This window comes from Scyliorhinus canicula, chromosome 3 (assembly GCF_902713615.1).
Source record: "Scyliorhinus canicula chromosome 3, sScyCan1.1, whole genome shotgun sequence".
NCBI classification, from domain to species: Eukaryota; Metazoa; Chordata; class Chondrichthyes; order Carcharhiniformes; family Scyliorhinidae; genus Scyliorhinus; species Scyliorhinus canicula.
The window spans coordinates 270,189,659-270,206,166 of record NC_052148.1 but is presented as its reverse complement, the minus strand read 5'-3'; the positions used below and the strand labels follow the sequence as shown (position 1 = coordinate 270,206,166).

The following is a 16,508-nucleotide window of genomic DNA, read 5'->3' as shown; positions in this document are numbered from 1 at the left end:
CCTGGAATGCGATTATGCCATTTAATGAATAATGAACGCAGTCAGAAGTATTATTTTTTTTCTACACGTCCGATTGGTCCCTGAAAGCAACAAATGAAAAGGACACGGGGCATTTTTGTTTCAGTGATGTGCAGGGCATCGGGCGTGGGCAGCAGATGGGTGCCTGATTAAATAAATACTGAGTCGCTAATAATATGCTGGATTGTTTCCACGGTGTCCAATTGTCTATCTGGGTCACTAACCCTCTTGGGCCATATGCTAACGTCGTAAACCATTGCTGGGCTGATTAATTAGTGCCATTTGGAATTCAGTGATCCTAAATATTTATTACAATGCAAAAGCAAAATGGCTAGCAGCAAGCTCAATTTCAAAACTCTGGGCTGAAAGAAAAGAAAGACTTGATTTTTATAATTCGCAACCACCCAACGCCCCAACGTGCTTGACAACCAGTGAAATAATTCTTGGTCGCTGTTAGAAAGCCGGAAACGTGACAACCAATTTGCACGCAGCAAACTCCCACAATGACCAGATGATCAGTTTTTGTTATTATTGAGCGATAAATATAGTAAATCAAGGGCGGCGCAGTGGCTAGCCCTGCTACCTCACGGCACCGAGGATCCGGATTCGATCCTGGTCCCGAGTCACTGTCCGTGCGGAGTTTGCACATTCTCCCTGTGTCTGCGTGGGTTTCACCCCCAAAACCCGAAGGTGTGCAGGTTGGGTGGATTGGCCACACTAAATAGCTGTTTAAGTGGAAAAAATATAATTGGGTACTCTGAATTTTTTTTTTTTAAATCATGAGGGTGAATTGTCGTCCCCCCCCCCCCCCCCCCCCCCCCCCACTGTAGAACCACAGCGGAAGTGCCATTTGTCTGTGAAAACATTAAACCAATCCACTGTCTGTCGCCTCTGGTGAATGTAAAAGATCCCATTGCGCAATTCTGAAGAAATGAAAATTGCTTATTGTCACAAGTAGGCTTCAAATGAAGTTACTGTGAAAAGCCCCGAGTCGCCACATTCCGGCGCCTGTTCAGGGAGGCTGGTACGGGAATTGAACCCACGCTGCTGGCCTGCCTCGGTCTGCTTTGAAAAGCCAGTTATTTAGCCCAGTGTGCTAAAGAGGTGCAGAGGGCTCACCCAAGAACAGATTATCGGGTCATTGCCGCAGTTATGCTTGTGGGAGCTTACTGTGCAATTCCTTTTTAATGTGTGTGTGTGTGTGTGTGTGTGTGTGTGTGTGTGGCCAGAGGGAGCTGGAGAGACGGCATGCAGGACGCTAGATAAAGAGGCGACATTTAAAGCACAAAATGATCCAGCCCCAAAGCACTGTTTTATGATTTTTAAGGGATTAATTTGAAAATCACATGCTTCGTATCCTTTGTTTATAACACCACAGTCGGATGGATTCCGCGGGTTTAGTTTTGTACGGATGAACATTTGGAAAGGTATCAGATTTTGGGGAATGCCTGTTTGTGAAGCATGGTTGCTAGTTGGAAGTGTTTCTGCAACATGGGTTTGACCTGCTTCCTACCTGATGGAGTCGGAGTTCAGAGCCAGTGGGCGGCTCTCGCATCTTTGTTGTACCAGCATCAGGCTACCCGTTGTCGTTCGTGGGAGCTTGCTGCGTTCAAATTGCTGCCACGCTTCCTAAATAACATCAGTGACGCCGTTTCCAAAAGAAAAAGGCGGTTGATTGACTGGAACGCCCTTTGGGATGTCCTGAAGTTGTGGACGCGGATGTAAAAATGCAAATTTGTTCTTACTTTGGCAACCCAGTAAAAATCCTGGCAGAATTCTGAGTTTCCTTCTGCTTTCCCATTCACCCTAAACCCCCCACCACCTCCTTTAGCCTGCTGCTTCCCGTTTTAAATTGTTCTGGTGATGCCTCTGATAGGATGATCCAATAAATGCTGAAATCCTAATCTCGTCTGGACCATCATGGCTGCTGTACCTTCAATAGGATTACCTAGAAATTGAAATGCTGAAACCAGACTGTTCAGCCCAACCAGTCTGCATGGAGGTTTATCCTGCACTCAAACAATAATCTTAATCTTATATGAAAAATAAAAATCACTTATTGTCACGAGTAGGCTTCAAATTAAGTTACTGTGAAAAGCCCCTAGTCGCCTGTTCGGGGAGGCTGGTACGGGAAATCAAACCGTGCTGCTGGCCTGCTTGGTCTGCTTTCAAAGCCAGCGATTTAGCCCAGTGAGCTAAACCAGCCCCTATACCCTCCGTGTTCTCTATTTTAAAAAAAAAATGTTTATTACATTTTTTTCCATAATTGTCAATACAAACTAGAACAAGCAAAAAGAGGGAAAAAAAGGCAAAACGTCACAATCAAAAAAAAAGAAGAAAAACACACAACGCCTAAATTAACGTCCTAACGACTGACCATGACCAACTCCTTAAAGGAAATAACTGGTTGCCACCTTAGATGAACCACTCCACTGACGACCCCCCCCCCCCCCCCCCCCCCCCCCAACCCCAACCCGACGGTGAACTTGATTTGCACAAATGACATAAGTCACCCAGCCGAGCAGAGACATTGGGCGGAGTGGGAGACCTCCAACCAAGCAATGTTCGCCTCTGGGCCATCCGCCTTTACCCCAGACTGTATCGCGGCCAATCCAAATATGGCCACCAGCGGACAGGGATCTAAATCTACATGGAGTATTTCCAACATGTAAAGAATGAAGCCTTTACGTTTGGGGCTGGACCAGGAGAACAGCGCTCACCCCGATGCTCAACACCAAGGAAGAACCCACTTAGAAAGAAAAAGGCTTGGATACTGAGAAGGGGGAAAGGACAACATTTTACGGGTGATGTGTACTGGCTGATCATTGGCCCTTCACAATCCTTTGAGATTATATTTGGGAGGCAAGGCTCCAACCGAAGACCCAGCACCTTATCTTTGTCTCTCTTGCAGAGGCTGTTTAGCTCGAGGCTAAATCGCTGGCTTTGAAAGCAGACCAAGCAGGCCAGCAGCACGGTTCGATTCCCGTAACAGCCTCCCCGAACAGGCGCCGGAATGTGGCGACTAGGGGATTTTCACAGTAACTTCATTTGAAGCCTACTCGTGACAATAAGCGATTTTCATTCATTTTCATTTCATTAAGAAGCAGGGAAATAGAGGCTTGAGTAAAGGTTGGGGGGTGGGGGAACGACCCCTGGGATAGGGATTCATTGAACATGTCCAGAATTAAAGGCACAAGCTACTCTGAGAACGCCTTGTAGAATTCAATCGGAAAACCATCCGGACCAGAGACCTTGCCAGATTGCATCAGCCCAATACATTTAAAAATTTATTCAGGGTGCAACGGGGATTGCAACTCACTGCTCCCATCCACCTCACCCCTTGGGATGGGTACACAGTCCACAAACCTGAACATGACCGGCCCATCCGCAGGCTCTGATCTATAAAGATTGCGGTAAAAGGATTCAAAAGCCGCATTAACTTTGAGGAGGGGGCTGAAGTGAGGTTACCGCTTGAATTGAGCATCTGAGTGAACTCCCGCGAGGCCGCCTGATTTTGAAGCTGGTGAGCCAACAGGTGAACCTTTCAAAACCGCTCCCGTTAAATGAGGGTTTGGTATTTTGTTATTTATATCTATTTTTCCCGAAAGGGAAAAATAGATATAAATAACAAAATACCAAAACCTCATTTAACTTGGACGCTGAAAGGAAGCTGTATATTCAAACGAAGAACAGAAGCCCACATCGTGTAAAACCCCAGGAACTATAATAACTCGACCTCAACGAGCACAAGAACAAAACGAGGATAAGCATGAAACCCCAACAATGTAACGATACAACAGAGCCAGAAACCAAATTACAGCACGCCCAACTTGTGTTTTTTAACAAAAGGGTCCGTTACTCCCGGCACTTTGAAGAAATAGCCCTTTCCCTCAAAGGTTAGACCAACCCAAACTGGGCTCTTGTACAGAGTGACCTTGACTCTATTGAATGTGGCTCTTTTCTTTGCTAACTCCGCACCCATGTTCTGATAAAACCAAATGGAGTGGCCTTCCCACTTTGTCCCAGTGTTCCCTTGCCCAGCGCAAGGGGACATCTTTAAGCTAGGGGATATCAGGCTTCCAGTGTGCACCATGGAGTAAGTGGTCACACACAAGGCAGCTCCTGCCCAAGGTTACAGAAAAGATCTGTTTTTTAAGCAATACGGGGTGGAATTTTGATGAAAAGGCGTAGGTGAATGTTGGAGGAGTACTTTCCCCCAGGAATGGTATGTTTCTTGGTTACCAGACCCGCATAAACAGTGAAAGATTTGGCTGAAGCTACAGCAGAGACAAAAGCCTCTTCCAGCATGCAGGCAGCGGAAGGGCGAGCTTAAAGGCCTCAAGCTGACTTGAGGGCCTTTATGAAAGCTGAATTCTAGCAGCAGAGGGTACAACTGTGAAAAGATCTCACAAAGGCCATTGAAGAAGAGGTGACGGCTGACTTCCGGTGATGGCGGGCGGGAGGCAGCCGCGCGTTGGAGGGCTCCCGTTCGGGAACGGCATTGTCGGGGATTGACGCCTGGTCTTAGGGGCAGCGAAGGCGGTGAAGGCCAGGAGAAAGTACAGGGAAGGGATATGTCGAGGTCCAGTAAGAAAACGGCTGTGAAAACAGCTGAAAGTTCATTGGGGAGTAGAAAGGTCACCGGGGGGTCACCAAGGAAAATGGAGGCTGGAGCATCGGGGAGGCCACATTGCTTACGGCTGAAGAAATAACTAAGGTAATGGCTGCGGAACTCGAAAGGCAGTTTACAAAATACATGGAGACAATGAGGAAGGAGATGAGGGGGTTTTGAGTGTGCTGGTGGAGGAGGCGATTTCCCCGGTGACGACGGCGGTGGCGAGCGCAGTGGAGGAGGTGCGGGAGCAAGGGGAGGCGCTGAAGGAAGTGGAGGAGACATTATTGCAGCACGGTGATCAACTTGCGTCGATGGAGAAGGAGATGCGGAAGGTGCTGGAGATTAACAAGGATCTGCGAGGAAAAATGGAAGACCTGGAAAACAGGTCCAGGCGACAGAATTTGAGGATTGTGGGGCTGCCTGAAGGAGTTGAAGGGCCGAGGCCGACTGAGTATTTTGCTGCGATGCTGGCGGAACTATTGGGGGAGGGGGAGGATCCCTCCCGGTATGAACTGGATCGGGCTCATCGGTCGCGGAGGCCTGTACCAAAGGGGAGTGAGCCGCCAAGGGTAGTGACTCTGTGCTTCCGTAGGTACTGTGTGAAGGAGAAGGTCCTTTGCTGGGCCAAGCAGAAGCGGGTGGTGCAGTGGGCTGGAGCTGGTATATGTGTATACCAGGACTTTACAGTGGAGCTGGCGAGGAGGCGGGCTGCTTTCAACCGGGTGAAGAGGGCACTGTACATCAGCAAGGTGCAGTGCGGCATTGTATATCCAGCAAAGCTGAGGGTGACTTGCAAGCTCAAGGACTTTTATTTTGGAACGGCGGAGGCAGCGGAGGAGTTTGCGAAGGCAGAAGGACCGTGGCAGAACTGAGAAATTGAGAAATGGCCATGTGCCGATGTAACCTCATGACTGTATTTTCTTTTTTTTTTGTTTGTTTGTTTCACTGCATGCGGGTGTATGGGCTAAAGGAGCCGATGTTGTATATATTTAGACAGTGAAGTGATGGGACTTTCACTCAAAGTGAGGGCTCTTTAGGGTGTAGGTGGATATGCGGGGTTTGTGCGCTAAAAGGGGGATTTTTGGGCTTCCCTAGGGTCGGACAAGGGGGAAAGGGACCCGGGCGGGGGCCTCCACGCTGGCCGGTCTAAGCCGGCCAGTGAACGGGAGCGAGGTGGGGGGAGGGGCTGCGGCCATCGGAGCCTGACAGGACAGGGTCCGGGTGGTCTAGCCAGGGTGGAAAGTTGGAGGGGAAGGAACCGAGGTTGGGGGGAGGAGTTTTACAAGAGGTAGTGGACGGGAGGAGTTGGGAAGGAGTGTGGTGGGGGGGGGGGTTTACAACTCTTGGGTATCATGTACGGCACTCTTTCAGAGGTTGGATGACGTTGAGGTGGGGGGGGGGTAAATGTTGGAGGAAAATGTGAAAACGGAGAATAAAATCATTAAAAAAAATAAAGCTAGGGGACCTCACCATCACCGTACGCTTCAGGTCGAGGCTTCAGCCGAAATGTGTGATGGGCGTGGTCCAATTCAGGCACCATTTTCCAGAACAAGCACGAAAAGTATTCCATGGGTGTAGGTCCCTCAATCTGCTCCGAGAACGCCCACAATCCGGATATTTTGATTCCTGGACCTGTTTTCTAGGTCATTCATCTTGGCTCTCGGCATTCGGTTCAATGACGAGGCCGCTCGGATTCCAGCGTGGCAATCTGATCACCATGGTCCGATGATGGTCTTTGATTGTGGCTCCCTGGATATCGATGATCTGACTAGTTTTTCCCAGAGCCGCTCGAATGGGGACCAAGGCCTCTTCTGCTTTTTTTCAAAATTAAAAGTACCAAATTATTTTTTTTCCAATTAAGGGGCAATTTAGTGTGGCCAATCCACCTACCCTGCACATCCAAGGGTTGCGCAGACACGGGGAGAATGTGCAAACTCCACACTGACAGTGACCCGGAGTTGGGATCGAACCCGGGTCTTCAACGCCCTGAGGCAGCAATGCTAACCACTGCGCCGCCCTGGCCAAGGCCTCTTTGATTGATTTTTTTTTTTAAGTCTTCCGACCCAAATTCTTTCGCCAAGGTATTGGAAAGAGCCTCGGCCGTTAGGGAAGTGGACGGAGAACCAGAAACCCACTCCGTCATTTTACTTGCCGTTGAGCTCCGAGAATCCTCAGACTCTATGCCGATTGAGTTTCTGATCCCAGCTTTACGTTCCCTGATTTGTTTGGGCATTTGTCATTAAAAAAAAAACTGTGCCTTCAGCTGTCTGGGCCCGAGCCTAGAGGTCCCTCCCAATACCTCGCCACCTCTCTATCTCGCTTCCCTCCTTTAAGACACTCTTTTGACCACGATTTTGGTCATCTGACCTAATATCTCCTTTTTGTGGCTTGTACTGAGTTTTATCACCTCGAAGCACCTTGTGATGGTTAACTATGTTAAAAGTGCCAAAGTTGTTGTATTCTGCAGTCTCTCAACCTCTGGATATATGTTAAAGTGGGTTTATTACATTCATATTCCCTTATTATTGACACCTTGATGCTGCAAAGCAGTTGTTTGTATCGACAGTCTCAGGCCTTCTTACGAATGAACCCCAGCCTGTTCAACCTTTCCTGCTGGGTATAATAACTGCCCCGTTTTGGTGGTATATTTGTATCTTCGCAGTGCCTCAACCCCCTTCCCCCCCACCCCCTCATCGCACAGTCCGTCAGGTGCGATCCAACTGTCAACATTTATTAATAAAGGTAAAATACTGTTGAAATAAAATCCGAAAAGCTGCAAAAACTCAGCATGTCTGACAGCGCCTATGGGGGGGAGAAACTGAGTTTACATTCCGAGTCTGTATGATGCTTCTACAGAACTGCCGGCATATATTAACCACTATTGATTCATTACAATCCTGAATGGAGTCATAATTGTTGCGTGATGGAATGGCGCAGTGGTTAGCACTGCCGCCTACGGCGCTGGGAACTCTGGTTCGATCCCATACTGTCTGTGTGGAGTTTGCACATTCTTCCCGTGTCTGCATGCGTTTCACCCCCACAACCCAAAGATATGCAGGGTAGGTGGATCGCCCCTTAATTGGAAAAAAATAATTGGGTACTCTTAAATTGTTGCGTAACGTGTGCCATTCAGCACGGTAGCACAGTGGCTAGCACTGTTGCTTCACAGCGCCAGGGTCCCAGGTTCGATTCCCGGCTTGGGTCACTGTCTGTGCGGAGTCTGCACGTTCTCCCGGTGTCTGCGTGGGTTTCCTCCGGGTGCTCCGGTTTCCTCCCACAAGTCCCAAAAGATGTACTGTTAGGCAATTTGGACATTCTGAATTCTCCCTCTGTACCCGAACAGGCGCCGGAATGTGGCGACTAGAGGATTTTCACAGTAACTTCATTGCAGTGTTAATGTAAGCCTACTTGTGACAATGATAAAGATTGTTATTAATTCTAGTTGTTAAAAGCTTCGTCAGTCAGTTATGCAAGAACCAGCTCATGCTATCACTGTTTAGATTGTCAGCTGATCCCTCTGCCATCCAGCTGACTGCAGCTTACATGGTTGGTGTAGTTGTGCGTGTAGTTGGCACCAACTGTTGCTAATCAGCACAGAAGCTGGTGGAATGGTCAAACTGGGTCAGCCTAAATTTGCAGATCTCCCATGCCTGCTTTAGCCATAGATGTTTGCGGTTAATTGAAGTATTCTGGTCCTTAAGGAGTGGCCGAAATACTGGACCTTTAAGAAGTATTGGTACCTGCTGAATGAAACAATACATACAACACAATTCAGGAATTTGGTACACCAGTAGATAAATTACCATTGCTTTCTTGATTTGATGCACTTTCTTTAAGATATTTGAAGTGTTAAATTTGTAACGATCTGCCGTTTAATGTGGAAGGTCAAGCCTATTGGGGGTTTTGAATTGTGTCTATAACGTCCTGTGAGCTGTGTTTCTGTTTGTTTTCTTCCAGGGAGTATTGTCCAATATTTCATCAATCACAGACCTGGGTGGCTTTGACCCGGTCTGGCTATTCCTCGTGGTCGGAGGTGTGATGTTCATTCTGGGATTTGCAGGTTGTATTGGAGCTCTGCGTGAGAACACCTTTTTGTTGAAGTTTGTAAGTACGCCAAATATTCTTCACGGGGGGGGGGGGAGTCCCTGGAGCTGTGGCAGCCCAGTTCTTGTCCTTTGGGCTGGGGGTAACTAGGGGTACTCTATATGTGGAACAGAACTTACCAAGTAGTGAAAACAAAGTGCGGGAACTGGTCAGCCGGCCTGGAAGCATCTGCGGAGAAAGTGGGCGGCACGGTAGTTAGCACTGCTGCCTCACCGCGCCAGGGACCCGGGTTCGATTCCGGCCTCGGCTGGCGACTGTCTGCGTGGAGTTTGCACGTTTTCCCCCCCTGACTGCATGTGTTTGCTCCGGGTGCTCCGGTTTAAAGGCGTGCAGGTTCGGTGGGGTTACGGGGATAGGGTGGGGGAGTCGGGCCTAGGTCGGGTGCTCTTCCGGAGGGTCGGTGCAGACCCGATGGGCTGAATGGCCTCCTGCGCTGTAGTGATTCTATGGATTCCAGCACTTTATTTTTATTGTAGGTTTGGAGCATTTGCGGTATGTTGCTGCTGCTTACCAAGGATGGGTGGTAAGGGTATTTGATACAAGCTGTCGTATCAGATAGCTGGCCCACTTCTACTACCTCCGATGTTTGAACGCAAAACAAAATAAATGCTGCAATGGTATATCGACAAATTTGGCTGCGGTGAGAAAGTGGAATTCCCCCCCCCCCCCCCTCCCCACCACCCAGAGTGGTGCTGTCACTCGACTTTGCATCATTCTTTGTAAAAAAAAAACAAGAATCCAATTTCAAATGAATCAAAAGGTGCCCTGTATGTAGAGTAGCAATGGTGAATTCTACAGTTCAATTTCATCCTGTGAAACAAACTAACTGAGCCACCGGCAGTTTTGAAATGCTGTAATTTAAGAAACAGGGCAGCCAATTAGTGCACAGTGAGCTCTCTCGGATAATTACGTAATTGTGACCAGACAATCTGTTTTAGGCTGGTGGTTTAGGGTTAAATGGGGGGTTAGGACACCCAGGAAAATCCTCCAGCCCTTCAGAATAGTGCTGTCTCGTCCATTACCCTCACCTGCAAAGGTATCTGATAGATGGTACCTCCGGCAGTGCTGCACTCCCTCAGTACTGCACTTGGCTTGTTGGCCTAGATTCTGTGCACCGTCTTCCGACACCGTGACGCGAGTGTTACCCACTGAACCACAGCTGATATCTTTGCATCATTGCCACCAACTCAGACCGAAGGAGCAAATGGCAAAGAATTAATTTAGCAATTTAGATAAAGTAATTGATTTGTATTCTTTTTTTAGAGAATGAGCAGCTTATTTAAATGTTCTGCCTGTGCTGAAACCAGCTGTGGGACTACTTCTGCTGTTGGTTAAGCATCAATTCGTTCACTTGGAGGTGGTATTTCAAGGTAGAGGGAGGCCATTCGGCCCATCGTGTCTGCACTGAACCTTCAAAAGAGCACCCTACACATGTCCACTCCGCCGTATCCCCATAACCTAACCTCTACATCCCTGGGCACTCGGAGCAGTTGATCATGACAAATCCAGCTAACCCGCTCATCTTTGGACTGTGGGAGGAAACCGGAGCACCCGGAGGAAACCCACGCAGACACGGGGAGAACGTGCAGACTCTGCACAGACAGTGACCCAGCCGGGAATCGAACCCGGGTCCCTGGCGCTGTGAGGCAGCAATGCTAACCACTGCACCACCATGCTGCCCTACTGTGCCACCCTGGGGACAGATATGTTGATGGAAGTGTGGAGGCTAGCGTTTTGAAGCAGTCAATTTAACAAAATAAAATAAATTAAGAGTACCCAATTCCTTTTTGTTTTTCCAAATAGGGGCAATTTAGCGCGGCCAGTCCACCTACCCTGCACATCTTTGGGTTGTGGGGGCGAAACCCACACAAACACGGGGAGAATGTGCAAACTCCACACGGACAGTGACCCAGAGCCGGAATCGAACCTGGGACCTCGGTGATGTGAGGCAGCAGTGCTAACCACTGTGCCACCGTGCTACCCTAGGAGCAGTCAATTCTAAGTTGGAGTGGCCTGGTCTCCACTGCTCAAGTCGATAAACGGATTGTGTTCAATCGTTTCTCTTTCATTTTGGGTGTTTCTCAATTCAGCCGTTGAGCACAGTGCTCCCATTGTTCCAGGCTCTTGAGCACCAGGAATTCCAATACTCTGTGCACTTGCAAACTTGGCCACACCACACATCCTGTCATGCTCGGTGCATCTAGTGAACATTATGTTAGTAATGGGTGAGATGTTGCCAGGACAATCTCTTGTATGTTGCAATGGGATTGGACACCTTTAGCGTGTGAAATATTTCAGGGCTTGCCATTTTGCGGCTGCTTTGAGGATTTTCGGATGTGAACTGAGCAAAGCGTAAAGAAAAGGTTATAAATAGCAAGAGCAAAATCTTTCATTTGTACAGCCTCTCGGGTGCTTTATAGAAGCCGAATCAAACAATGTATTTCACCCAAGTCACACAAAGAGATATTGAAACAAGCGCTCAAAGCTTGGCCAATGAGGTCAGTTATAAGGAACGACTTAAAGGAAGAAAGAGAGGGGGATAGTTTTAAAGAGGGAATTCCAAAGCTCGAGGTCCAGGCAGCTGAAGACACGGCAGCCAATGGTGGAGCGATTAAAATCAGCGATGCTCAAGAAACCAGAATTGCAGAGGCGCCCGAGGGCTGAAAGAGGTTACAGAGATCAGACAGGGGACAGGGATGAAGATTCGGAAATTAAACCAAATGATATTGTTTCCATTAATGATTGCACGCACCAGTCATTTTGGTGCTGGTCCTGGGATACCTCATGCATAACTGGGCATAGCGCCCTCTCTCCCCAAGGCCTTCTCTGTGCACACAAGGCCATGGAAGAGAGGTGAATAGATCCAGAGTGATCCCAATGGGTCATGTCCATCCTGCCCTATAATTGGCCATTTCGGCCGGGCTCAGCAGCAGATCAATATGAAGGTCCTCTCGATGCCTGGTAAAAAGTCTTACAACACCAGGTTACAGTCCAACTGGTGTTGTAAGACTTCTTACTGTGCGTACCCCAGTCCAATGCCGGCATCTCCACATCAATGCCTGGTGTTATTGAGTAACTGTTATTTGATTTTTGTTACTCCACTCACTTTTCCTATTTTGTATTGAAAATACTTTTTTTAAGTTTTAAACATTTAATGCAAATTATATAAAATATCAATCAAAGCAACAAACCATGTATCAACAACCTCAACATCCACCCAACAGCTAAAAGTGACCAAATCCTTGAAATGCAATGTAAACAGGTGCCATCTCCGATAGAACACATCAATCGCTTTCCTCACAATGAACTTAATCTTCTCAAGATGCAAGAACTCCATTAAATCACTCAGACATGCTGCGTCACTGGGCGGTGTCGCCTGTTTCCAACTCAGCATGATCCACTGCCGGGTCAGCAATGAAGCAAAAGCCACAGCGTCTGACATCACCCCCGCCCTCAGTTCTGGTCTGACAGCCCAAATATCGCTACCAATGTGCAGGGCTCCAAATCCACATTTAAATTGCTGATATGGTATCGAGGAAAGGCTGCCAGAAACCCACCAATTTGGGGCAGGGACAGAACGTGTGCGTCGTGTTTGGAGGCCCCCCTCGAGCACCGCTCACACCTATCCTCAAACCCCTCAAAACAAAAAGCGACTCATTCTGGCCTTGGTGAGGTGTGCTCTGAACACCACCTTGAGCTGAATTAAACTTAACCTGGCTCAGGATGACGTAGCGTTCACCCTATGGAGAGAATCACTCCACGCCTCCTCCTCCAAAATGGGACCCAGCTCCTCCTCCACCCAGCCTTCACCTCCTCCACTGATACCGACTCTTCCCCCATGATCCGTCCATATGACCTGGCCGTGCTATCCTCCTCTGACCCCGCCAATGAAACAATTCTCTTCCCCCAAAAAATGGGCTGCAGTGCCACCGGGAATGTTGGGAACGCTCATCTGATCCAATCACGCATCTGAAAGTACTTGAACGTATCCATCCCACCAAGACCTATCTTCTCCCTCCTCTCCTCCCAGTCAGCAAACTGACACTCCCTCCGAAAATAACTCCTTTACCCACTCCAGCCCCTTTACCTTACCACCCACCAAACCTGGCATCAATTTTCCACGGCTGAAACAAATGGTTCCCATAGGGGGATATGGGACCACCTTGACACTGCTTCCAGCCTGATATGCTGGCGAGGCCGCCGCCATATCGTCTGGGTATGGACGAGCACCAGGTTCGATGAATGCTTTTCTGGAGCGGTCGGGAGAATAACCGTCACCAACACCTCCAGACATGACCGTTTACATGACCCTGACTCCATCTGTACTCAGACCACATGCTGGTCCTCGAACCAACCCAACACCTTCTCCGCATTGTTGGCCTAATAGTAAAACATGAGGTTCGGCAGCGCCAGCTCCCCCACCTTCCTCTCCTCTGCAAAAACTATCTCTGAATCTGAGGCAGGTGCCCCACCCATATAAACCCCGTTATGAGCTGCTCTAGACCCTGAAAGAAAGCTTTAGCAGAAAGACCAGAAGGCACTGAATCAAGAACACAAATCTTGGCAAGATATTCATCTTGATCACTTGCACCCAGCTGCCAGAAACAACAGAAAGCTGCCTCATCTCTGCAAATCCACCCTTGGTCTACTTGCCAAGCTTGTAAAGTACCATGCCATCTGAACCCCCAAAAAGCCCCCCCCCCCTCCCCCCGTCACGGTGCAAACCACAAAAAACTCACTCTTCCCAACATTCAACTTATACCCGGAAAACAAACCAAACCTCTCCAATATCTCCATAATATCATCCATCACCGTCCCGGGTCCCTTGCATAGGACAAAATATCATCAGCGTGCAAAGATACTCTGTGCTCTACTCCACCCACTCCCCCTCATAATGCCTTACCATTTGCCCAAGGCCCTCAAAGCAATTGCAATGACTCAATCGCCAACGTGAATAACATTGGGGAACATAGGACAGCCCTGCCTTCATCCCTCTATACAACCTAATGGACCTCGAGTTCATGTTGTTAGTTAGAACCCTAGCTGATGGTGCCACGTACAACAACTGCACCCACGACACAAACCCAGGCCCGAACCCAAGCTTCCCCCGAACTTTTAAAACAAGTATTTCCATTCAGCCCTATCGAAGGCCTTTTCTGCGTCACTACTATCAAAGACACAATTATCTCTGGTTCTGACCCCATCACCGGTGCAAGGACCACGTTGAGTAACCGCCTCACATTAGGCAACTGCTTCCTGCACGTCTAGACCTCTCCCACAACTTCCGGGAAACACGGGTCCAACCTTAACGCCAAAACTTTAGCATGAAATCTTGCATCCGCATTAAGCAGAGAAATCGGCCGATACGACCCGCAAACCATGGGATCCTTATCCTTGCAGGGGGTGGGGGGCACTCATTTCAAAATTTTTCTCACTCAAGGAGGCCTATGAGCAAATTTTGGAAAGATCAAGTTTGGCACAACATTAGACATGCATTAAGTATGAAAAGAATCAACTTGCTGAACAAAATAACATGAGTAACAAATAAAGATAAGCATTAGGGTTAAAGGGTGTATGTGTGCGCGTTTTTCCTACTCGCTCAGTCACGTCTCGCCCTCTGTAATGAGAGTGGCTGAGAGTGCATGATGGTGTGTGAGGGGGAGTGAGATACTGGGAGTTAGCCAGGCTTTTGTGGACACATTCTGCCGCCGCATTCTCGACCCACTCCACAATCTCACATAACCCAATCTAGTTATCCCGAAGCTTATTCAGCAGCAAACATCAAAAAGAAACAGCCTGTAATTGGAAGAGCAGCTCCTTGCAGATGCTTCTATTTGACCGGCATTTTGAAACTGGGTCAAGGGGCCGCATAGAGCGGAATTGATGGCCACGTTCGGCCCTCGGGCCGCATGTTGGATAAGCCTGGTTTACATTGCATGAACAGCACAGAAACAGACCTTTCAACCCAGCAGGTTGGTGTTTATGCTTTACTGAAACCTCCGCCCACCCCAAGTATCTCACCCTATCAACGTATCCTTCTATTCCTTTCTCCCTGTTCCCCTTCAATGTTTCGATATCATTCATCTCAGCCACTTGTGCGGTAGCAAGTTCCACATTCTCACTACTCTCTGGGGGAAAAACATTTCTCCTCAGTTCATTTTTTTTATCATTGAGAATTTCTTTTGGATTCAGAAGTTAATTGCTTAAAATCTTTTTACCACCGTTCTACATTTAACCTATTCACATTACGGTTTTATAATTTCCTGGCGCATTCTCCATGCTAATGCATCGACCAATCAAAATCAACTTGCTAACCAATTGACACCCTCTTCTCGTGCAGTATAAATTATTACTTCCTTTAAATTTTGGTATTCTTGCGTCTGTCCTGATGACTTCGAGACGACAAGCTTCAACAATATCTATACTCAAATTTGGCACTGCAAGCGACTGATTGATTTCATTCGGTTTGATCCTTCAACTCTTTTTATCTTTTTAAAAAGAAATGAGTATAATCCAAATATATATGGAGTGCACTCTTCCTTAAAATAATCAAGAAAAATTCCTTTAAATGGTTAATGAGAAATAGAATTCTGTAAAAATGTAACTGATCCTATGCAGGGCAGCATGAACGTGTGAAAGGAAAATCTCTGGCTTTAGATAACATGTCACTTTGTTATAATCTTTGGGAAGCTAAATGCGTAAGTCGACACACAAAAGTTTTTAACCATACGACTACTTTTGGATTTTTGTTCCAAACAGTTCTCGGTATTCCTCGGAGTGATCTTCTTCCTGGAGCTCACTGCTGGCGTCCTAGCTTTTGTCTTCAAAGACTGGATCAGGGATCAACTTAACTTCTTCATTAACAAGAATATCAGAGCGTATAGAGATGACATTGATCTCCAGAATCTTATTGATTTCACACAGGAATATGTAAGTACTTTGTACTGGGATTTAAGGAAATCCTGAAAGTCAAGCAGAACAACGTGAACCCTTTCGGGAAAGAGTGAAGCTGCCTCCAGAGGCCACTGTAGCTTTGGGTCAAGCTGGGACTGCCTTGGGAGATGGTTGATCAGGATGTTAGTGGGTCTACAAAGGTTAAATTGGGAGAAGAAATTCCATAAAGTAGGCTTCTATCCCCTGGAATAAATAATGGTAATAGGTGATTATATGGAGGTTTTTTAAAAGCATTTTGCAAGGAATTAATAGGAGAGAAGGAGAGAAACGTTTCCCGTTAGCAGGGAAGCACAGGACAAGGAGACATGAACAGATCAAGGTAACAGTAATATTGCAATCCTGTCACAGTGAGGTGCACGCTCTAGTTGTAAGTGTGCGCAGCAGTTGATAATTGGGGAATAGATTGGGGCATTATTCTTAAGTATACATAAGGACTGGTGTCTTATAAAGGTCAGGAGAGTCAGATGAGTAAACAAAAGATGGTGTTTATTTATTAGAACGTACTATTTACAAATGGCCTGGTTTAACCTCACTGAGTCTCTCTCGCTCTCTCTGCCCTTAGCTGAAGTCCCATCGCCCAGGACATTATCATGCTTAAAGCACCAATAGTGCAGGAAGATTAGGCAATGATATATTCTTTCATAGGTTGTGGCATTGCAGGCATGGCCAACATTTTGCTTATTCCTAATTGCCCTTTAACTCGGTGGTCATTTCAAAGGCCAGTTAAGACTCGGGCACATTGCGATGGAACTGGAATGAGATCAGACTAGGCAGAGACCAGATCAGGACGGTGGATTTCCTTCCTGAAAGGTTATTA

At 47.5% G+C, this 16,508-nt stretch overlaps 1 protein-coding gene across 1 annotated transcript in view; it reads left to right on the top strand.

The window, feature by feature from the left end:
* Positions 1 to 16,508, top strand: part of tspan5a (tetraspanin 5a) — a 108,716-nt gene that overhangs the window by 76,918 nt on the left and 15,290 nt on the right. The window contains exons 3-4 of the mRNA XM_038792788.1: positions 8,591 to 8,737; positions 15,497 to 15,667. Coding sequence (XP_038648716.1) covers positions 8,591 to 8,737; positions 15,497 to 15,667 — 318 coding nt within the window. The remainder of the gene's footprint in view (positions 1 to 8,590; positions 8,738 to 15,496; positions 15,668 to 16,508) is intronic.